This window comes from Zalophus californianus, chromosome 17 (assembly GCF_009762305.2).
Source record: "Zalophus californianus isolate mZalCal1 chromosome 17, mZalCal1.pri.v2, whole genome shotgun sequence".
Taxonomy (NCBI): domain Eukaryota; kingdom Metazoa; phylum Chordata; class Mammalia; order Carnivora; family Otariidae; genus Zalophus; species Zalophus californianus.
In genome coordinates, this window is record NC_045611.1 from 18,496,150 (window position 1) to 18,517,720 (window position 21,571).

The 21,571-nt window shown below is 57.1% G+C and overlaps 3 protein-coding genes across 3 annotated transcripts in view; 2 read left to right on the plus strand and 1 right to left on the minus strand.

The window, feature by feature from the left end:
* ATP6V0D1 (ATPase H+ transporting V0 subunit d1) overlaps window positions 1-5,520 on the plus strand; it is a 38,474-nt gene extending 32,954 nt beyond the window's left edge. Inside the window, exons 4-8 of the mRNA XM_027620129.1 lie at window positions 881-960; window positions 4,284-4,361; window positions 4,489-4,665; window positions 4,757-4,834; window positions 4,935-5,520. Of these exons, the coding sequence (XP_027475930.1) occupies window positions 881-960; window positions 4,284-4,361; window positions 4,489-4,665; window positions 4,757-4,834; window positions 4,935-5,096 (575 nt within the window). The 3' untranslated portion in view covers window positions 5,097-5,520. The remainder of the gene's footprint in view (window positions 1-880; window positions 961-4,283; window positions 4,362-4,488; window positions 4,666-4,756; window positions 4,835-4,934) is intronic.
* Window positions 5,521-5,977: 457 nt separating this feature from the next.
* HSD11B2 (hydroxysteroid 11-beta dehydrogenase 2) lies at window positions 5,978-11,648 on the minus strand. The gene is made up of 5 exons (XM_027617159.2): window positions 11,278-11,648; window positions 7,678-7,890; window positions 7,364-7,549; window positions 7,141-7,278; window positions 5,978-6,945 (listed from the first exon to the last, which is right to left on the minus strand). Exons 1-5 carry the CDS (start codon window positions 11,540-11,542, stop codon window positions 6,524-6,526), a joined length of 1,224 nt encoding a protein of 407 aa, XP_027472960.1. The 5' UTR covers window positions 11,543-11,648; the 3' UTR covers window positions 5,978-6,523.
* Window positions 11,649-11,855: 207 nt separating this feature from the next.
* The window catches only part of ZDHHC1 (zinc finger DHHC-type containing 1), a 31,530-nt gene continuing 21,814 nt past the window's right edge, over window positions 11,856-21,571 (plus strand). The window contains exons 1-2 of the mRNA XM_027618574.2: window positions 11,856-11,989; window positions 19,126-19,482. The gene's annotated coding sequence lies outside the window, so the exon portion shown is untranslated. The remainder of the gene's footprint in view (window positions 11,990-19,125; window positions 19,483-21,571) is intronic.

A 21,571-nucleotide genomic window follows, 5' to 3' on the forward strand; every position in this document is an offset into this window, starting at 1 on the left:
GGAAGGGGAACTGGGAGCTTCCTGCAGGGCCCCACCTAGGCAGTGCTGGCTCCTGCCTGCCTTGGAGGCTGGGGAGAAGGCACTAAGGCTGTCGCCAGCTAGTGCCCTCATAGCCCCAATCCTAGTCCGCAGGGCACCACCTCCGGGAAGCCTCCAGGGTTAAACCACTGGGTTACAAGCTGCCCTTGTTTCTGTACTAAGAGGCCTGAGCGCTACCTGCTGGGCATATCTGCCATAGACTGTCCCAGTAACTCTGAGCTGGTTCTGGGCTGTTTGTGGCTTCTCAGTTTCTCCATCTTTAAAGAAGAGACAGACCAGTGAGCTTGAGGGCCCCTGTCAGGAGAGGGGGCTCTGTCCTGCTCTGGCCTCCACTTTCAGCCCAACAGTGGCCCTCTGGGTCACTGGTCCATGCCCAGCCAGCTCATTCCTTGTCTGAAAGAGAAGGAGGCTGGTTTCCCAAGTGTGGGCCCCAGGCCCTCCCGGGGGTTGCAGATCTGTGGGCATCAGACCCCAAATCCACAGCTGCCCCTTAAGGAAGGAGGATGTCATGGCCTCTTATGCAAGTCTGTCTTTGGCATGGTCTGAGCTTGGGTCTGCCCCAGAGGCGATTAGATCATGTTATGGCTGGCCGCCTCTTTATAAATCAGTTTTAGGAGCAGGGATGCAGGAGAAGCTCAGGTCAGTGCACATGGCCCCGAGTATTGCTTCTTCCCTTCTAAAGCAATTGCCCAGGTGGGGTTGAGGGGGCCCCCAACCCCCAGGCAGTCGGGCCTTGTGGCAGGAGCCCTCTGTGCCCTGCAGGGGTGGTTGAACAGCAGCTGGATTCTGGCCTAGGCTGAATCCAGTCACCCACCCTCACCCCCACGTCTTTCTTCCCCAGCGGCCTTTTTCCAGGACTGCATTTCAGAGCAGGACCTTGATGAGATGAACATCGAGATCATCCGCAACACGCTCTACAAGGTAATGCCCTTGCCCGTGGTGGGGGCTGGCCTCTAGGCAGGGGCCCCCTGGTGTGGTGAGCTGGTGGTTTAGGTGGGTGCTGGGACAAGACGCAGCTGCACCAGGCTCCTATCCTGGGGGCTTATCCACTGACTTGCTGGCTCCCACGATGGGTGCAGGCTGCATGGAACAGGTTCTCCATCTCGTGCTGCCTGCAGCAGGCCCTGATAAGATCAGCAGGAGTGGCTGGTGCCCCACAGCTTGGCCTGTCAGAGCTGGCTCCTGGATGGCCGCTCCCCCCTGCATCCAAGAGGGTCACGGGCCACCACCCAGGCCAAAGCTTTCAGGTTTACCCCACCTGGACTGTTGCCAGCAGGGACAGGCTTTGAGCAGAGGCAACACTGTGCTCGGTTATGGTGGAGGGAGGGACCCAGCCAGGTGTAGCCAGGTCACCATGTCCTTCTCGGGTTTCCAGGCCTAGAACCAGTGTCACGTCCCAGCATCCGCATCCCCCACCCACCTTCTGCTTCCCCCTAGGCTATGGCACAGGTTGGTGACCCCTGGAGATAGAGTGAGCACGGGATTCATGGGTCTGCACTGCCCTGGCCCAGAGAGGCTAGGAGCAGGGCTGGGAGCCAAGGCAGGGGGCCGGCCAGGGACCAGTGAAGGACGTTTGGGACAGACTGGGCTCTGGCTGTAGTGAGGCACTGAGCTGTGGTGCCAGGACCCCTGATGGGCTGCAGCTAGGAACATGGATCAGGCCCCGAAGTGGAGGCTGAGGATAGCCCAGGCCAAGGGCCCTGCTGACCTAACCCTGAGAACATCTGTCGGTCGGATCTTTACAGTGATGTTCTTCTCCTGCCCGGGTTGGAGCTAGGGGACCAACAGAGGGCCGCCGCCTGAGCTGAGGCCCTCCAGTCTCCTTCCAGGAATCTGGGCTAGAGTGCAAGGGAGGCTCTGGGGGTAGGTGAGGAGCCTGCTTATAGGTTGCAGTGGTGTAGGCACATGCAGAAGCAAGCATGGAACGTGGGCCAAGTGGCAAGCGGTTTGCCGTGGAAGTGCAGGTTTCAGATGGACAGCAGGACATAGGTCTGGAAAAAGAGGCAGGCACAGGATCAAGTCACCCAGGGCCTGTGGTGCCAGGCCAGAGTTTGGACTGTATCCTGTGGACGGGGTCAGCCAGTGAAGGTTTGCCACAGCAGGGCAGAGTGTCATCAGAAAGCCCCCTCTGGCTGCGATGTGGAGGACAGAGCGGAGAGGTGAGACTGAGCTAGGAAGATCGCCGACTTCTTTAATCCTCAGGACTGCCCTAGGAGCTAGGGGGGGCGTCAGTATCCACACTGGTAAGATGAGGAAACTGAGGGCTCAGAGAAGCAGGGTGGGTGGCCTGAAGCCACTTGCTAGACTCTGGCAGCCCTGGATCACACCTGGCTCAGCCTGTTTGCACAGCACGTGCTCTCATCTGCCCCGCTAACAGGGAGGCAGGCCAGGCAGTCAGCCGAGGCTGTGCGTGCGCACACCATCTGAGTGCTCCCGCCCGCCCAACTGGCCTGCTGCCGGGATCCCTGCCCTGAGACTGGGTGAGGGGTGCGGCTGTCCCCCCAGCCTCACCCACACCCTCACCGGGCCTGACTGGTTCTAGCTGGAGTCACTGGCGAGGGCTGCTCGGGCACCAGCTCGTAAACACGGATCCAAGGCTGAGGGCGCCATGCCAGGACCGCCCGCTCGTCAGGCAGTGTCCCAGCCCAGTGGCCACAGATTGGAGATTAGACGGACCCTCAACCGCCTGGTGGGTGGGAACTGTAGGCAGCTGGTGCAGCAGCCGTGGGCTGGCAGGCTCCAGGGGATGGGGTGGGGGTGGGGAGGTAACCCTGGTACCTGGGCCTTTGGGGTCTTGCCAGTTTCTTCAGCTGCCCTAGCATCCTGAAGAGAGTCTGGGCCTATCCCACCACCTCCCCCGACCCTGGGCTCAGCCTCTCCAGGGACTGGTAAGGCTCGGGGAAGGCTGGTGGCTTCCCCACAGATTGGAGCTGCAGGCCCCACCGGGGCAAGCCTGGAGATTTGGGCACAGCCAGCTTGGCTGGCCGTGGGGAGAAAAGTGGCTGGGGACAGTCCTAGAGGAACTAAATCACCACCAAGCATGGTAGGATTGGCAGATTGGTTTCTGCCACTCAAGCCCTCTGATTCCTGGGGATCTGCTGTGCTGGGGTCCACTCTCTCCTTCCAGGTTTCTGGCGCCCTGACGTGTTCTAGACTTCTGTTTCCTGTGACCCGAGTGGTCACCACAGGCCTCCTCCTGAGCCCGGCTTGCCCCGTGCTGCTGGCCAGGCTCTGCCTGTGCTTGTGGACTCTTGAGTCTCATCTCACCTCCTTGGGGCAGCAGAGCCTGGGGCCCAAATCACCTAGTGGTGGGTGGAAAGGTCTCCGAACCTTGGAGGGCAGACCTCAGTGCCGAAAGCTTTCCACGCCTCCCAGCTCTGACCCTCAACCCTGAAGAATAATCTCTAGCCTGTGGAGCTCCTGTGACCAGGCCACCAGAAAGGACCCAGGAGGATCTGAGTGAAGGGAGCTCCCTGGGGGGCGCCGCAAGACCATCCCCTCTCTCTTGACAGGTGCCTGGTTGGTTTTATGAACGGGTGCTGGCAGGGAACTAGGGCCTGAGCTGACCTGTCCTTTCCTCATGCCCAGCAGATCCAATTTGTCCGGGCAGGATGTGCTCGTTCCCACCACAGCCCATGGGCCTAGCCATTGCACTGCAGGGCTGACGTCTGTGCAAGCAATAACCATCCCTCAGCAGGAGTGGGGCTGACAATTTGCTTGCCGCTTCATGATGCCTGGGAGCTACCTGAGGGATGGAAGGAGTTCTGTGAGGTGGGGTGCCAAGAGGGGCCAGGGCACCCAGGCTGGGCTGTCTCCGTGAACTCTCAGGAGTCACCTTCCTTCCCCAAGCCCATCAACTCGTGGTTTGCTGAGGCTGAGGAGGGGAGGTTTGGGAGAAAGGCAGGCAGAACAGCTGGGGGCAGACCGAGCCCCCTCTGAGCCTGGCCTCCTGTGGGATGACGGTGTAGGGGCGTGTAGGGGGCAGTGCACCATGACGCAGGTGGTCGGCCAGAAATTGCTCTGTCACTCCTGGGTGCCGAGAGACAGCAGGCCAACTGATTGACGGTTGGAATTTGTGGATGTTTCCGAGGCTCTGACATGGGGGCTGCCTGGCCAGTCCATGGGTGTGATGTTTGGACTCACCATGCAGGGGACTGGGGAGGGAAAGAGGGAACTGTGAGGAGGAGGCCAGGCAGGTCCCCCAGTTCCTTGCCTGGGTTGAGTAAGCCCCCTGCTCTGCACAGGCCTACCTGGAGTCCTTCTACAAGTTCTGCACTCTACTGGGCGGGACCACGGCCGATGCCATGTGCCCCATCCTGGAGGTAAGTGCCTGCCCACCCTCCCACCTGCCGGTCCCTGGTAGCCCGGTCTTGGGGGAGGCCCTGACAGCTGACTGGCAACTGCCCCCTTCCACCTCCCTCTCGCTGTGCCTGTGCCTCGGCCCCACAGTTTGAAGCCGACCGACGAGCCTTCATCATCACCATCAACTCGTTCGACACAGAGCTGTCCAAGGAGGACCGTGCCAAGCTCTTTCCGCACTGCGGGAGGCTCTACCCGGAGGGCCTGGCCCAGCTGGCTCGGGCTGATGACTATGAGCAGGTGAAGAGTGTGGCCGACTACTACCCGGTGAGTGCCCTGGCTACAGCATGATGGGCAGGCATACAGGCATCTGCATCCCCACCTCACACTCATGCTGTCCATCCCTCCCCTGGGCCAGGAGTACAAGCTGCTCTTCGAGGGCGCAGGCAGCAACCCTGGAGACAAGACCCTGGAGGACCGATTCTTCGAGCATGAGGTGAGGGGTTGCTCCCCTGCTCATCGTAGGGAGGGTTGGTGGCCTGGGCCTGACTCTGCGGTCACGGACACCTGCACACCACGCCTGCCTCTGTCTGTAGGTGAAACTGAACAAGCTGGCCTTCCTGAACCAGTTCCACTTTGGTATCTTCTACGCCTTTGTGAAGCTCAAGGAGCAAGAGTGTCGCAACATTGTGTGGATTGCCGAGTGCATTGCCCAGCGCCACCGCGCCAAGATCGACAACTACATCCCCATCTTCTAGTGCCCTGGCCCGAGGATGCCCACAAGTGTGTGTCTACGTGTGCTGTGACAGCCCATGGTTCACATGCCTGCCCTGGGGGGTAGCACGTTGTCTTAGTGACTTTCGGTTTCCCTGACCCTCTCTGAGATGGCTCTTGGGCCTGAAAAGGGGCTGGGCACCTGCTCTCCCTACCAAGGATGGACCAATTCCCCCTCTCCCCTACCCCCGCCCCAAGGAGGCCCCCTCAGCCCTATGTTTACAGCCACTGACATGTCTGAGAAGCATGTGGTCACTTCCCTGAGAACCCCTGGGGCAGCGTGAGCCTCCTCTTTCCTCTGTGGTTGGCCCAGGGGAAGGATAGAGTACGTGTCCTTGAGGCATAGCTCTGCAACCCTGTCCCTCAGCTCTGCCCCCTGAGACAATAAACTGCCCTCTCTAAGCCTAACTGTCTGTTGTCTCCTTTGGGCCCCAGTACCTCTTCCAAACCCCCAACTTCCCTTGGGTGCCACCCTTGTCGAGCCCGCCCCCACCCCAAGCTTTCGACCTCCTTCGCTGGCCCTCTCCCTGTGCATCCAGGTGCTGCAGTGTGGGGGAAGTCACTAGAGGCCCAGATAGGCCTGTGGAGTTGGGTCCTGGCCCTGGAGGGTCCCAGGCCCCCCTCTTTGCCTCATTGAGTCCCACTACGCCCTAGGCCAGGGGCACTACCCCCATTTCACTATGAGGAAGCCCAAATCTGTGGATAAATGATGTACCCTCAGTCAGTGAAGGGGGATAGATGTGAACCACAGAGCCTTGGCCCATGCTAAACACCAGGGGTTCCCCAGGCAGTTCGCAGTCTGTCACCCAGCCACAGCCTGTCACCCAGGCAGTCACCCCTCTCCCAACACAGCATCTTTCCATCCTAGGAGAAATAAAAATTTGTATTTAAAAGGTGGCAGTTGGGCAAGTGGGGTATGCAGCCTCCCTGGGGCTAGGGAGGCTTGGGATGGGTGGTCAGGGCCCTAATTCTTGAGCCAGTCAAGAAACAGGATTCACCCTTTGAATTGCAGCACTGAGGCACTGGTGCCTTGAAAAAATCCTGAGGGGTGGTGGTCCCCACCCCACCCAGTCACTCCTTAGTTTGCAGAGGCACTGTCTGCGGGATCCTGTCAAAGTCTACAGCAAAGTCTTGCACAAAACTCCCCATCCAGCTGGGTTCTCCCAGCTACATGGTGGAACCTTGCGCCCAGAAGGGTCTGTGTGGGCTCACGAAGCAGGAGAGAGCCCGGGAGGTTGCCTGGGAAGCCTCTGCTTCACCAGGCCTGGCCTGGGGCACTGACCGAGTGGGTAGGGCTGGGGTCCTTTAGGGCAGGCTCTAGGGCAGACTTGGGGGTCACCATACCCAGGGGAAGGCCAAGGGCTCCTGGGACCTCCTCTGCCGGAGCAGCTAGGCCTTCTGTAGGCACTGCTCATTGCGCTGCCACAGGGGAAGGGCCTGGGTTTGGGTCCGGGTCCGGGTCCAGGGCTGCATCCTGGGCTGGGGCAGAGCCACGCCCGCCAGGCCGCAGCGCTCTCGGCAGACAGTGGCTGATAAAGAAGGTCTGCAGGAAGCGGCGCCGCAGGCCCTCAGGCAGGTAGTAGTGGATGAAGTACATGAGCCCCAGGCCGCGGCCCGGGTAATAGCGGCGGCGTGGCCGGGCGGCCAGCAGAGCGTCGGTGATGGCGTCTACGACCGGGCTGAGATCTGGCAGCGCCAGGCGCAGTGAGTGCAGGAACTGCCCGTGTAAGTGCTCGATGTAGTCCTCGCCATAGGCCTGTAGCAGCTCTCGGGGCAGGCTGGCCAGCAGCAGCTGTTTGCGCTGCTCCCACTGGCCCACATTCTGCACCGACTCTGGGGCGGGGAGGGGGGAGAAGGAGCGGCAAGGTCAGCATGAGGTCAGTTAGGGAAGCCAAAGCCAGACTCAGGCCCGTCTATCCCCCAAACCGATCCCTGCCCCCAGCCAGAGCCATGCCCATTTCTCAGACCTGATCCCACCCCAGAGAAGACCACACCCACATACCCCCCCATCCCAAACCTGACCCCCACCTGTCTTAAAGCAGCCAGGCTGGATGATGCTGACCTTCACCCCCCAGGGCAGAAGTTCACAGCTGAATGTGTCCATGAGCAGCGCCATGGCCGCTTTGGAGGTCCCATAGGCTGCCAAGCACGGGTATGGCATGTCTCCTGGGGAGGAATTGGGAGTGAAGCAGCTCAGCCTGGGCCAGAGGCTCTGGCACCCCTCCCCGCTCCAGTGGGGAAGGGCCCTCACCTGCTGGGCTGCCCACAGTCACGATACGACCCCTAGAACGGCGCAGCAGTGGCAAGAGACCCTTGGTCAGCTCAAGGGCGCCAAAGAAATTCACCTCCATGCAGCTGCGGAATGTGGCCACTGGAGACAGCTCCACATCGGCCACCACATCGTTGTGGCCTGCATTGTTGACCAGGCCCCACAAGCCTGAGGGCACGGAGAAGGGGGAGAAAGAAAGGACGAAGCTCTGGGTCAGGCCAGCAGCAAACCTCTAATCCCTGCCCGTTCACTCCCACCCAAGCACACCCTCTCCTGGGGGAGCTACGGCCACTGACCCGTGCTGGTGGTGTGGGCCTTTGTGAACTCCAGTGCTCGGCTGATGTCTGCTGGCTTGGTCAGGTCCATCTGCAGCAGCCTTAGGCGAGGGGAACAGCAGGCACGCAGCTCTAGGGCGCCGGGGCCATCCAGCTCCAACACGGTGGCCAGAACCGTGAAGCCCATGGCGTCCAGCTTCTTGGCCGTCTCCTTGCCAAAACCAGAGTCACAGCCTGGCCAGGGCAGGGCAGCCAGTGAACTCCCACTGTGGCCCAGTCCGGCCTGAGACAACTCTAGGATCACCAGGGTCCGGACAGGATCCAGGCCCCCGGATATCCAATCTTCCAGCAATCAGCAGCCCTCCCTCCTCTCCCGGGTTGGCCTCTGCAGGCTTCTCCCCTCTGGCTGAGCACCTGGGCACCAGCTCTCTCACAGCTGCCAACTCCTTGACTCCCCATAGCTACCCCAAACATGGCTTACAATTCCCACTTTACAGATGAGGACATTGAGACCTAGGAATGTGAAGTCGCTTCCCAAAGTCACTTAGCCAACAAAGAGGAAGGCCAGGACGCTCCTGGAGGTCAGCGTGAGACCCTGTCTCAGCCCCAGCGTCCTGCCTCCTTTGCTCTCAGGCCTCAGCTGGCGTGTGCAGAAGCACAGCCTCCCTCCCTCCCTAGCTGCCCTTGTCCGGGCTTCTTCCTCGTACCTGGCCTAGGAAGCAGCCCCCTCTCTGGTCCTGTCCCATCCTGCCCCCTTGAATCCATTCTCTACCTAAGCAATCAGAAGGATCTTTCCAAAAATGACGGTATCACTCTGCGGCTGAAAACCTTTCCAAGCCCACCCCCCCACCCCCACCCCCACCCCAGCCCTCGGGATGAAGCCCAAGCTCTCAGCTCCCGCCATCACAACCTGAGCCCCACCTCCCTTCCCTGCCAACACCCCTACTGTTGTTCCAGGCTCTAGGCAAGCTGGAGGCCCATCCCCACCTCACCCTTGACCCCCAGCTCTTGGAATTCCAAGCAGTGGCAACAGTGGGGCATTCTCTGAGCCTCAGAACCACTTGCCCCTAGGACAAGCAAAATGCTGGATGGGGAAGAGAACAGACCTGCATTTGAATCCCTTCCCACACCCAACAAGTGTGACCTGAGGTCAGTTACCACTTTGGTGACTTAATTTCCTGTCTTCAGTATGTAGAGATAGGAACCACCAGGCAGGGCTAGAGTGGGGGTCTGATAAGCAACGCTCCCTTCTTCATTGTTCCCATTCTGATCCTGGCTCCGTGGGCAGTCAGCAAGTGCAGGGAGAGGCCTGTGAGGACTGAGGCTTTCTGAGGCCTGCCTCCTTCGTGGTCCTGCTGAGCAGAAGCTTCACAGCAGCCCTGCTTCCCCAATTCTGGACACTCTGGGATCGGAAGCTCTCCCCACCTCAGCCCCACCCCCTCTGCTCAGGCGGAGAACAAAGCTGGGCAGGGGGCTGTGAGCTGGGCTTTATGTGGGTGGCTGGGGGATTGCAGACAGCCCTGGGCTGATGGGTCCTTCCAGGGCACGTGGCAGCTGGGGGAGGCGAGTGAGCACATGTGTGTCCACTCACCTAAGCTCCCTCCCAGAGCAGACAAGCCCTTCACAGTGAAATGGAGGCCTTCCAGAGCCTCAGCTCTGCGGTCCCCACAGTCACCCATGCCTTGCATAACCTCTTGTTCACCTGTACACACAGAGACACCTGTACGTATATACCTCCAACCTGCCTGCATATTCACACAGGGTTTCACTCCCATGAGAGCCCCCCTGCCACCATTGGTGCACAAATGTGCACACAAGGCACTCGGCCATTCAGCCCAAATTCTGACTCCAGGGCTGAGCTCTTGGAGTGGCCTTGGGCAGTGGATTTCAGGGACATTCTCCAGCAGTTCGGGCAGGCTCAAGATACTGTTCCTGGCAGGTGAGGCAGGGTCTGCAGTCAGGTGGCAAGAGAGGAAACTGCAGAGAAGCTGGAGCGGCCCGGGCCATACCCTTCCCCTCTCCCATCGCAGGGCTGTATAGCCAGAGATGGGGGAGCCCAAGCCTCAGATGGCGTCCCACCTCTCCCCTCGATCTCAGGCTCAAGGCAAGGAGAAGTAACAGCAGCAGCATGAAGGCCTGAAGGGAGATCTCAGGAAAGACTGCCCACTGGGGCCCTAGTCCCAGCAGACAGCCCAGCTCCTGTTGAGGCAGCTCACAAATTAGAAGGCAGAGCTCACAACCTACCAGGAGGGTCTCTATCTTTCCTTCCTCAATCCCCTGAAGTTTCATACCGTACCCTGAGCTCAGGTCCCACTCATCCAGCCTGAACCCTGCTTTAACTCCACCCTCTTGCTGAAGCCCAAAAGCCCTCATGCCATCCTTCTTCCCACCCCACCTCAGCAGTCTGGCTTCTTGCTTGGCATTCAAGGCCTCTTCTGAGGAAACAACCTCATATCCCACCACATCACAGCAGCCAGGCTGGTTACTGATTACTGGTTACTGGTTACTGGTTACTGTTCCCTACCCAGGCCATGCTCATTCCTGTCTCAAACCTTTGTCCCATATCCACACTTTGTCTGATCCAAAACACCTTCCACACTCCACCTATCTTCACTCATCCTCCCAGGCCCAGCTCAAGGATGGCCTCTGGGAAGTTCTCCCAGGTCCATCTGATCATGCAGGGCCCCCTTCTGGACCGAGCCTCTGAGGGGCTAGTCTAGAGGCAGCCCCCAGCCCAGGGCCCAGTGTAAGGGCAGAGCTCGGAGAACCTGTCCAAAGCCATGGGGGTTGGGGGAGAACTAGGCTACCCTTCCCCCATACAAGGGAGCCAGTAACCCCTGGCCTTTCTCCCCCTCCCCACTTCCGGCTGGGCCTCAGTCCCCCCCAACCCCCACCTCCGGTCCTTCTGGTGACAGATTTATTCCCTGCTCCAGACAAAGGGAACTCCGCCAGGCAGCCAGAGGCACCTGAGTACAGCTCTCCAAGACCTCCTTCCTGGGCACTGAAGACCAGGAGGAATGTGGGGTGGGGTGCTGGTTGCAGACTCTGGACAGCTACCTCAGCAGCTTGAGGGTGGGTGGGGGGTTCTGAGAGGCAGCTGAACGCCCAGATGCTCCTCATGGTGACCTCAACCTTTTCTGGAGTCCAACGGTCCCAGCCAACTAGGGGGTCGGTGCCCCAACTCCCCATCTAAGCGCCTTCCTCTGACCCCAGGGAAGAGGAGATGGGGCGTGCCACGTGGGGATGTTAGGCAGAGTTCAAGGGGTGACCATCCTCTAAGTCCCTCAGAGCACGCCCCGGGCCAAAGATTGCTCTCTTGGGGAGGGGCGTAGCATAAACCCCAAACTCCAGAAGGTTCCGTCTTTCTCATGCAGCAGTTGTCCCTGCGCACCTGCCCACTCCCGGCCTCCTTTTCCCCTCCAACACTCTCCACAGCGGCAGGTAGTTAACCCGGACTTAGGGAGGTGCCTTGCGCTTCCTACTTGGCTCACTCCCGGCACCCAAGGGAAGGCGACACTCCCACTCCTGCGCTGGGGTCCCGCCTTGCCTTGGCGTGCTCACGGGGAGCCCTCTGGGTGGTCCCGCCCTCGAGCTTGGAGTCCCCGCGCCCCGCGCACTCACCGGTGATGAGCACCGCGCGAGTGGCCACGGGCAGGCGCGGCGGGCGCGCCAGGCGGGACAACGCGATCCAGCCGGCGGCGGCCAGCACGGCGAGTGCGGCCGGCGGGGGCAGCAGGCGCTGGCACAGCCAGTCGAGCGCAGCCAGCAGCGCCAGCGCAGCCAGCAGCGGGCGGCCCAGACGCAGGTCTGCGCGCAGCAGCTGCAGCAGCGCGCGGGCCGCCACGAGCAGCCAGGCGCCGCCCGACGGCCAAGGCCAGCGCTCCATGGCGGCCGGGCGGGGCAGGGGCCGGGCTGGGGAGCAGGGAGAGGGACTTCGGGTCCGGGGCGAGGGGCGCGGGGTGCAGCAGAACACCAGCCAAGGGCAGGAGAGACACTCGCTTTCTCTGTTCGCCCTCGGGCCGAGCTTATAAAGAGCCCCGGGGGCGGGGGAGAGGGCGGAGCGGAGGCGGGGAAGGGGGCGGGGCTTTCCTCCACTTCTCACCCGCACCCTCCTCCGGGCAGGTGCCCCCCCCTCCGCCCCGCCCCCGCGGCCCGATCTGCTTTCTAAGAAGCCGGAACAAAGTCCCAAAGTTGCTGCTAGAGGAGGAGCCGCCTCGCCGCGGACCGTGCCGGGAACAGGGCCGGTCGGTGTAGCCCTCGTGCCTTGCATCTGCTCACCCCTTCGCCTTCCCCCACCACCACGCGCCCAGGGCCGCTGAGCCGCCGCTCCCAGGTGAGCACACCCCGCTCACACTTGCTCGGAACACCTGAGGACACGCACAGCCTCCATCAGCTTGCCACACTGACAGCACCGGCGCGGCCTCCCGGCCTGCGGGAACACCGCGGGGAAGCAGCCCGCCCTCACCCGGCCGGCCGCTGCAGCCGCAGCGGGCACACGCGCCGCACTCCCACGCTGTGCGCGGCCGCAGGTCCCTCGCGCACACACACACGCCCTGGCGCGCGCTCACACCTAGGCAGCCCGCGGCCACAAAACCGGCTTGTGGCGGGGGTTGGTGGGAGCAAGATGACTGCCCAGGCTCTTGGGAGTCTCTCGCCCCGCCTTCCACCTTCTCTCCAGGGCCTCGTCCTGGGGATGCACCAACCCCACCTCCTTCTGCCACACAAGTGTACGTGTGTGGGAGTGCAGGTGTGTGTGTGTGTGTGTGTGGCGGGGGCTGGGGCTCACAGAAAGTGTCTAGGCTTTCCATTACCTCCAGCCCACCCTCCAACCGATACTCCAAGAGTCAGGCCAATGGGGACACCTGGAGGGTCAGTGAGGGCAGCCTCTAGGACAAGGTGATCCCTGTCCGACTCCCATGATTCCGCAGGGTATAAAATAAGTGCTGTGCGTGTGGGTGCATTTCCCTGCCTGTACATATGAGGATCTGTGTTTGTGTGTGGCCCAGCGGCCCCCCATCCTGCCCACCCCCATGTCTGGCACCCTGTGTTTGGCATCCATGCTAGGCCTCTGCCAGGCACTAGGAGTTGGTGCCAGCACCTGGCTGCCAGGCCCTATTCTGAGGGCAGTAGGTGCAGTCCATGGCACAAGGAGTACCTGCTTCCTGTGGGCCTCTGGACCTTGCCCACAGCCTCATCTATGCCTGAACTAGGTCCTGGGAGGTCATGGACCCCTCCCAGCCCTGTGCTCAATCTCTATCTTAGGTGCTCAGGCTGTGTGCCAGGGCTTGGAGGCAAAGCCTCCTCCAAAGCCTTCTCTGCCACCCAGGCATGGCTCCCTGGTGGGCCAGGGGAGTCTCAGGGAGGGGGCTGGGAGCCATTTAGGAAGGGGGGCTCTGGGTGGAGGGCCCATCTCCTGTCCAGAGCCACTGCTGTGCCTTCATGTACTCCTCCACTTGTAAGCACAGATGGCAGGCTAGCCCTGGCCCTGGGAGTCAGGACTTGCCTGGGGAGGACATGTGTGCCTACACTGAGTACATGGCGTTGTGTACCTGTTGGTGCCAGGATTTGCAAAACACTTGTGTCCATGTCCTGTGCCATGACCCTGCATGTGAATGTGAGTACATTTGTGTGTGTTGTGTGTGCTTCTGGTGACTCTCCCTCCATCCGGGTCATCCTTTGGAAACTCAGGGAAACCTTCCTTTTCTAAAACCTGCTGACTTCTGTTGCCCTGAATCTATGGCCCAGGTTCACAGGTAGACACAGCAACCTTGGCCTGGCTTCCTGACCTGAGCTGCAGACCCTGGATTGTGGGAGCTCCTACCCCCACTCTGTCACCCTACTGAAAGTCTGACTATGGTTTCTCTTGCCTCAGCCTATTAAGGGCTTCCCTTTGGAGCTGAAGAGGGGGTTTAGAGGAGGAAGTGGTGTGGGGGGGTCCCAGGCAGTTTTCAAGGTCAAGGCCACACAGGTAGTACTAGCACTTGCCTGAACTGGAATCGAAACTAGGGGAAGTGGCAGTGGGACAAGAAGGTGAGAACAGAGACTGAGAAGCAGGATCCTACACGGTCCTGAGAAGGAATCATGAAGGATCCTGACTTACTGGGAAGCCTATGGTGGGGAGAAAACCTGCTGAGAGGGGCTATAGGGAATTGCCTTTGGCTGCAGAGTATAGGATGGCTGGGATGGGAAGCGGGTGTTTCCAGCTCATCTTCTGGGACGCTCTGCCACCTGGGACAGAACCATTAGTCTTGTGCGATTTGGGTCTTGTGGGACTGGATTATCTGGCACATTTTTATATGTGCCCACCCAGCCCACCCAATTCATCCTACTTCCAAGGCCAGGAGGCTAGGCCTCCTTCCTGGGATCTATGCTGCAGCTCCCTGCGGCCTCCTCAGCGGCTGAACCCTTAGCCCCCATCAGGTGGAGATGTTCTGGAAGTAGAAAGAAAGTGGTTCAGGCAGTCATGGCTGGGAGGGGCTGGCCCAACCCTGTCTGAGGCCTGGTGCCAGTTTGTGCCTGCCCAGGGGCAGAAAACCAGCCTCTGCCAGAACCAGGAGTCTGGGCTGGCAGGGGCCTCCAGGGAAGAGAAGGGAAGGGGGGCAGAGGGCAGGAGCCCTGGCAGATAAGGCAGGGCCTGGCAGGGGCAAAGGAATGAAGGGCAACCAGAAGGATCAGAACCCCCTAGCCACACCACCCCTAAGCCCTCAGCGCATTGTCTTCCTTAGTCCTTAGTCGGACACCCCCGTCTTCCCCTCCCCCCACCACCCGTGGTCTCTCCTCCCCCTTGGTCAGAAATCTAGTGAGCCAAACCCTTAGCTTGCCCCAGGCTCCAGAGGGTCACGGGTTGGTGGGGGGCTGGCTGGCTGGCTGGCTCCAGTCCGCTCCAGCTGAGTCTGGTAGCTCACTGGCACCATCTGCTGGCCTTTTTGGAAGGGCGCGGCTTTGAAGGGGATAGAGTGAAGGTGAATGCTGGATTTGAGGATGAGGGGAACAGAAGCAGGTGTGGGGTGCTGTCGCAGTCTCCAAGAGTTCACCCCCTGTCCCCTGCCCACACTGGGGTTCCTGGAGCCAAGACTCCCTTGTCATGTCTTCCTCCCTCTGTGGTGCAGCTCAGAGGCAGCAAAGTCCCAAGGAGGCCCTGCCTTGCCCTCTGCTCTCTCCTGGCACCCCACCACCCCTACCTCCCAGCACATGGCAGAAGGGCCCACCTTCCTGCCCGTGGCCAGTACCCCCACTGGGGTTGCAGACCCCACCCCTCCCCATCCTCAAAGATAGCCAACTTTTATCGAGTTTCTCCTGCATGCCAGGCCCAGTGCTGGATGCCCTGGGTTCATAACAACAACTGGCCTCTCCCACTGGTAGCCGCAATGGAGAACTTCTTTCACCTCAATCCCATACCACTCCCCTCCAGCACTGTTCTTGTGCTCCTCCCTACTCAGCCACATTTCTTTAAAATTGTCTACAATCACCATCTCCACTCTCCCCCCTCCCCGACTCTAGCTCTGCATGGCTCCCCCTCCTGACCTCACCAAAGGCCACCAGAAAATGACATCCCAGTCCCCAAATACCATAGACAAATCACTGCGCAGGCATACTTAAGCCCTAACTTCAGACTCAGGTGTACTTGAGCCCAAAGTCTGGGATCTTGAGAACTGTGTTAATGCAGGACCACGTTTGCCACCTGCAGCCTCTTAAACTTCATTCTGAGGGCAAAGGAGAGCTGGGAATGGTCTTGAGCAAATGAGATACCTGTCCCAATTGCCAGGAAACGGATTTAGGGATGGGGGAAGAGTGGAGGCTGGGAGTCCTCTTGCTGCATCCAGACAAGGGACAGAAGCAGAGGTCTGTTTTGGGCTAACCGAGCCCAAGAGGCTTGTGGACATGCAAGGGCCGAGCCCAGAGGCACCTGGATGCCCATGGCCTCCAGCACATCCCACAGCTCCCTGGCACAGGAGCCCAGGAGATTGACGACTCACCTTTGTGTGCCCTGGGCATGAAGTGAAATCCCTCTATTTTCAGAGGTACCCCATCTAGGCTGTGCATCTGGAAATCGGGCCCTTTTGTTAGCGGGGAGGGGGGATGGTGAGGCAGGGGGGATGGTGAGGCAGGGGAAGCGGACTGGCACTTTCAAACTGTCTTGCACCCTCCTCAGAACTTTTCTTTTGCCTCTAGGATTGAAGGCAGATATTTGCGGATTAGGGTCCTCAAGTTTGGGAAACACTACAAGAATGTGCTCCGAAACGTTTTCTGGACCAACCGCGGGGGTCGGGGAGGGGAGGCAAGCCCAGTTGAGAACACTTGCCAGGAGAGCTTGGCTGACTCCAGGTGAAACCGGCTGTCTCAGATCCAGCAGTGCGGTTTTGAGTCATTCATAACCCTCTGCCACATTTCCTGTGTGTTTGTTGTATGCCAGTCCTTGTGTGCGGTTTGCTTGTCCTTTATTTTATTTACTATCTTCATATCATCCCTGTGAAGTAGGTACTATACATGAGAAAACATGGGGCTCCTGGTCTCTCGGTCAGTTAAGTGATCCACTCCTGGTTTCTGCTCAGGTCATGATCTCAGGGTCCTGGGATCCAGCCCCAGGCTCTGTGCTCGGCGGAGACTCTGCCTGTCCCTCTCCCTCAGCTTCCCGCCCCCATCCTGCTCTCTCTCTCTCTCTAAAATAATAAATAAATAAAATATTAAGCAAGCAAGCAAGAAAGAAAACAAATCCAGAGAGGCTACAAGGCACTGAAGGTCACAGCCATCCATACGCTAGGCTCCCAACCATCTGGTCACACTGCCCCTGGCCTTCAGCCTAGGGGGTTGGCAATACCCAGGTGAAAAAAACTATCAACCTTTTTTTTATTTGCTTCTAGATTAGGAACATTAAGGCAAGTTGTTAAAACTAATTCCAAGACTTGCTTCTTTACAGCTTCCATCGCCCCTGATTTAGGCCTTCCTTTTTTTTTTTTTGGCAGAACAACTGCAAAAGATACAAAAATTAGTTGCTGTTGGCTAGCTGGTTTAATTTATTTGCATATATAAATTTCAGCCCCACCCTTGGTGGCTAATACCCGCCCTGGGGAAGCTGTGGCTGTTTTCTGATTGCTGGTGGGGAGGCCTGTGTGCATTGTTTTTTAAATAAACTGAAACCAGATGGAGGGGGGGTTTGTTCACAGCCTTGCCTACAATTTTCTCCAGCAAATTCCTTGAAAAGCCAACCACCTATGAGTGGTGCCTGTTCTCCTAGGAGGTCTCTCACCGCTGGTATGCAAATGGCGAGCAGGGTTGGGATTTCAGAAAGTGAAACAAAAGGAGGGGCAAAAGAAGCTTCTTGGGGCAGGGGCTTTCGGGAATGCAGGGTCCTCTCCTTCTGGAGCCCCGATTTTAGGTCTGCACTTAGAGTTTGTGTCCTCACTCTCTCCTTCTCCCTGGAATTGGGGCTTGGGCTGGGGAGGTGGAATCTTGGGCTGAGCTTGAGTCAGAATCACCCAGACCCAGCGCTTGGTGAAAATATGGATTCCAGACCCCTGTATATATCCCATTTGTACTGCTAACTGCTGGTATGAGACACTAACTCTTCGGATGGGTTGATTTTTGAGTGAGCGGAGGGGGTTACAACCCCCAAAAGGGGCCCAAGCCATTCTGGCTTCCATCCTGGGAAGACCAGTTGCTCAAGGTGGTTATCAAAATATTTTTAACCACCAGCCAGGTCTAGGGCTTTTGTAATGTCCCTCGAGCACCTCGTTAAGCGATTCCTTCTTCGGAGAGATGAAGGAAATGCTCCCACTGGTCACAGTGTCAGGGGGTTAGCATTTTTCTTTGGAATGTGAATTGGGTATTGTCATAGGGAGGTATGACCCAGTCCCCGGGCAGGGGAGAACACTTCTTTCCCAGCTCCAACCTTCATTCCTAGCTCAGAACACTGTTCTTTTGGATTCCGAGCCTTTTCAGATAATTGTGTCAGGTTACATAAAGTTTCGAGATATGAACACTCAAAGGAAATTCCGCTGGGAACAGGCCTGAGAGGTTCCGGCACATAATTTGCTTTCAAGTATTCCAGGAAAAATTCAGGTGTCTCAGGCCTGCACACTTCTGAAATAAAGTAACAGCCAGCAGCTTTGCATGCATGTACCATTCCCCATAGAAGCGAGCAAGCAAAGAGAGAAATTTCATGCAGGGTGGAAATACCCTCCCTGGGGAGCACGCGCAGGGCTGGGGACGGGGAGGGGAGGTCATTTACAGAGAGGGCAGCTTTGACCAGGCTGCCATAGACATTCTCACCAGCACAAAATACCCTTTACTACGCACCCCCCACCACGCTCCCCTGCATGTGGTAGATACAAGCCTTCAGTTTTCCAAGAAACATAAAATAAAAACTGAATTACTGGCAGAGAAGCTTTAAAATCTTTAGTTCCTCGGACTCTGTGGGCACATTTTTCACACACCATGATTTTTATTACATTTGCCTCCAAGGGACAGCCCTGCAGCAACTCTGTTGCATAAAGCGCTGTTTCCAAACCTTGTCCCCAACTAGAGACACAGAGTAAGTTTTATCTAGGTCCGAGAGAGTTCTGGAGGGGTGACATCGTGTTCCAAGCTGTACTGGTTATAGTCAACAGTGGGAAAGCTGCCAAAATCTTCTCATCAAGGAAGCTGAGAGAATATTCTAAATACCGAGCAGTACTTCTTTCTTAAAGCACAAAGTGGTCATAAAAACCATTTAACAAGGAAAAATTAATGGGAGGAAAACGTCCTGAGAATCTTTACGAGGCATATGGAAAAAAACAGATTTACTATGTTGAAGGGGCGATAACATAGGAAAGTCAATTTTCACACCAAAAATAATTCACCAAGTATCATTTACTTTACAAAAGGCTTCGCCAAAGAATTCCTGTAAGAAGCACTATCTTTTCATTTATTCCTTCCATCTTTCTTCCCTCCCTCCCTTCCTTTCTTCAGCAAACATTTATTGAGTGCTTGCTGTGTTGCAGGCTCTGTACTAGGGAGCTAGATAAGCATCATTCCTCCCCTAGATAAGCATCATTCCTCCCCGTGTGGTCTCTCCGGCTGGCTGGAGGGACAGCCCCTAATCAGATCACTACACAATCAAGAGCCACTGACAGCAGAACCCAGAGTCCCATGGCCCTATGGGAGTAATGGCGTCTTCTATTCTGAGGGTCAGGGAAAGCTTGCCCAGAGGAAGTGATGCTCCAGGTTGCAACAGCATCAGTGCAAAAGGCCCCAGTAGGACTGCGAGCCTGGTCCTTCGAGGAAATGGAGGCTGTGATGCTGCAGGAATTAACTGGAGCCAGGGGGCATGGGAGGTCTTGGAGGCCACTGTGAGGAGGAGGTTTTGATTCTAATTTCATTGAAGTACTGCTCCCTAGGGAGCAGGGAGAGTCTTGATGGTGGTAGGCAGGAAGTAAAATAATCACGTTGGCTTTAAAAAACAAAAAAAAAATTTTTTTTTTTTTTTGACAGCCGCAAGCTGTGAGGATAATGGACTGATGGGGATGGGGAGCCCACAGTGGAAGCAGAAAGACCAGTCAGGAGGCTACTGAGCCTGCTCGGGCAAGAAATGCTGGTGGCCATGGGGATGAGCCAAGTGGATGGACCGATTCATCCAGGGTTCATTGGAAAGGGTACTGTGACCCAGACAAAGTGGACCCAGAGAACAAGAGCTGTGGCTGACCACATCCCACCCAGGCTGATGTGACAATTAAAATTTAATTTCGTTAGTTGATGAAATGGATAGCATCATCTTCCTGACGGAAAGACAAGCAAGGTCTAGAGGATTCCTATTGATGTCTACTATCAGCTGAACACTCTGTGTGCTTTGTAAGTATGAGCACATTTCCAGTCCTCCTCACCCTTGTGCAGTAGCTCTCATTACCTTCGTTTCACAGAAAGAGCAAATTGAGATTCACAGAGGTTAAGGAGTTTGCCCAGCTGGGGATGGCAGGGCTGGGATTGAAACTGGTAAACTACTGACCTGCCCTGGGATGAGTGACAAGTCTCAGGGGGCCCAGGCACTCAATGGCTCTAACTAAGGATGGGCTGGTTTGCACCGGGCACAGTGAGCTGCTCTTGCCCGCCCCGGAGGTTCTAGGAGTCATGAAAGCTAGCTCAGAATCTTCACACACGCGTGTGCAAGCCCTTAAAACCACAGTTGGGCCTTTTCTCCCCCTAGCCTGGGCTCTCCCACCCTGGCTCTCCCTCCCAGACCTATCTTGTGGGTCAGGGGCAGCTGCCGTGGACAGGAACAAGTCCTGCCCGAGGGGCTGACTTCTGTCCCAGAAAAATGGGCCTCACATTTTCACAGAAGTTGGCCACAGGTGGCAGGAGGAGCTAAAGCAACACTCCAAGTAAAGGGAACCCTGTGGGAAAAGGCCTGGGGGTGGCAGCAGATGCTGTGCATTCCGGGAGCTGCATAATCCTCAGAGAGGACAGGGACAGGGAGGTGGATAGGAACTTGTTGAGCAAGCCCTGGGAGCCATGCTTTGGTGTTTCAATTCATCCTAAATGCAAAAGGGAGCCCTGGAAGTATCTTACACAGAAGACTGATCCAGTGGTATTTTCATATTGAGAAGGTTTCTCTGCCATTTGTCTGCCCTGGGAGCAGGCAACGTGTTGCCTTCTTTAGTAGGTGGTGCCCTGGGTGGTGTCAGGTTCAGGACTGGGGACCACACTATGTTGACAGACTCCAGAAGAATATGATCAAACTGCCTGTGCTTGTAAAAAGCAAGTTTGACCAGGGGCGCCTGACTGGCTCAGTCAGTAGACACGGACCCTGGATCTTGAGGTCATGAGTTCGAGCCCCATGTTGGGTGTAGAGCTTAATAAAAATAAATAAATAAATGAAATAAAAAGCAAATTTGGCCAGAGGGAGTCCTTTTCTCAGAGAACTTGGCTTGGAATCACTCAGACAGACGTGGAGGGAACCTGAGCTACCACTTGGATTTTTGTTTCAAACGAGACCAGTTTTAATTCATTATATGGATGTGTATTTAGCCCTATTTGAAACCCACTATATTAATTTCCTATTGCTGCAATAACCTATTGCCACAGCACACATTTAAAAATAATACACATTTTTTACCTTATAGTTCTGGACATCAGAAGTTTGAAGTGGGTCTTACTGGGCTAACGTCAAGGTGTCAGCAGGCTGGTTCCTTCTGGAGGCTCTCGGGGACATTCTGTTTCCTTGCCTTTTCCAGCTTCTAGAGGCCGTCTGCATTCCTCAGCTCCTGGCTTCTTCCTCCACCTTCAAAGCCGGTAGCGCAGAGTTGTATCTCTTGACCTTTGCTTTCATTATCACATCACCTTCTCCCATTCTGACCCTCGGGCCTCCCTCTTATAAGGGCCCTGTGACTACAGTGAGGCCACCTGGAAAATCCAGGATAATCTTGCCCATTTCAAGCTCCTTAATTTAATCAAAGTCATTTTTGCCTTGTAAAGCGACATATCCATAAGTTTCGGAGATTAGGGTGTAGACATCTTTGGGAGGCCATTATTCAGACTACAACCCACTTTAACAAAGAGAAAGGGGGCACCTGGCTGGTTCGGTCAGTAGAGCATGTGACTCTTGATCTTGGGGTTGCAAGTTTGAGCCCCATGTGCGGTGTAGAGATTACTTAAAAGTAAAATCTTTAAAAAAAAAATTAAGAGAAAGAATGATAAACCCGGCAGCTGGGAGAAGAATGGCCTGGAAGTAGGCAGGCAGATATTAGATAGGAGGCTGGGGCAGAATCAGCAAGGAAGATGGTGGTGGTCTGGGCTGGAGTAGAGTGGGAGGAATGGACACGGGGCATGCTTCAGAAGGAGGACTGCCTGGTCTTGGGGACTATCTGGGTTAGGTGGGCAAGGACCAGGAGGAGACTGGGTAGTTAGTGGTGCCCTTTGGAGGGCTTGAGTAGAGGAACAGGTT

Excerpts from the sequence above, each read along its gene's own strand:
- HSD11B2 (XM_027617159.2), bottom strand. The coding sequence starts at position 11,542 with ATGGAGCGCTGGCCTTGGCCGTCGGGCGGCGCCTGGCTGCTCGTGGCG. Across the intron at positions 7,550-7,677 it reads GGCCCACACCACCAGCACGG|GCTTGTGGGGCCTGGTCAAC; the intron begins GTCAGTGGCCGT and ends CCGTGCCCTCAG. Across the intron at positions 6,946-7,140 it reads GCCTGGCTGCTTTAAGACAG|AGTCGGTGCAGAATGTGGGC; the intron begins GTGGGGGTCAGG and ends TCCCCGCCCCAG.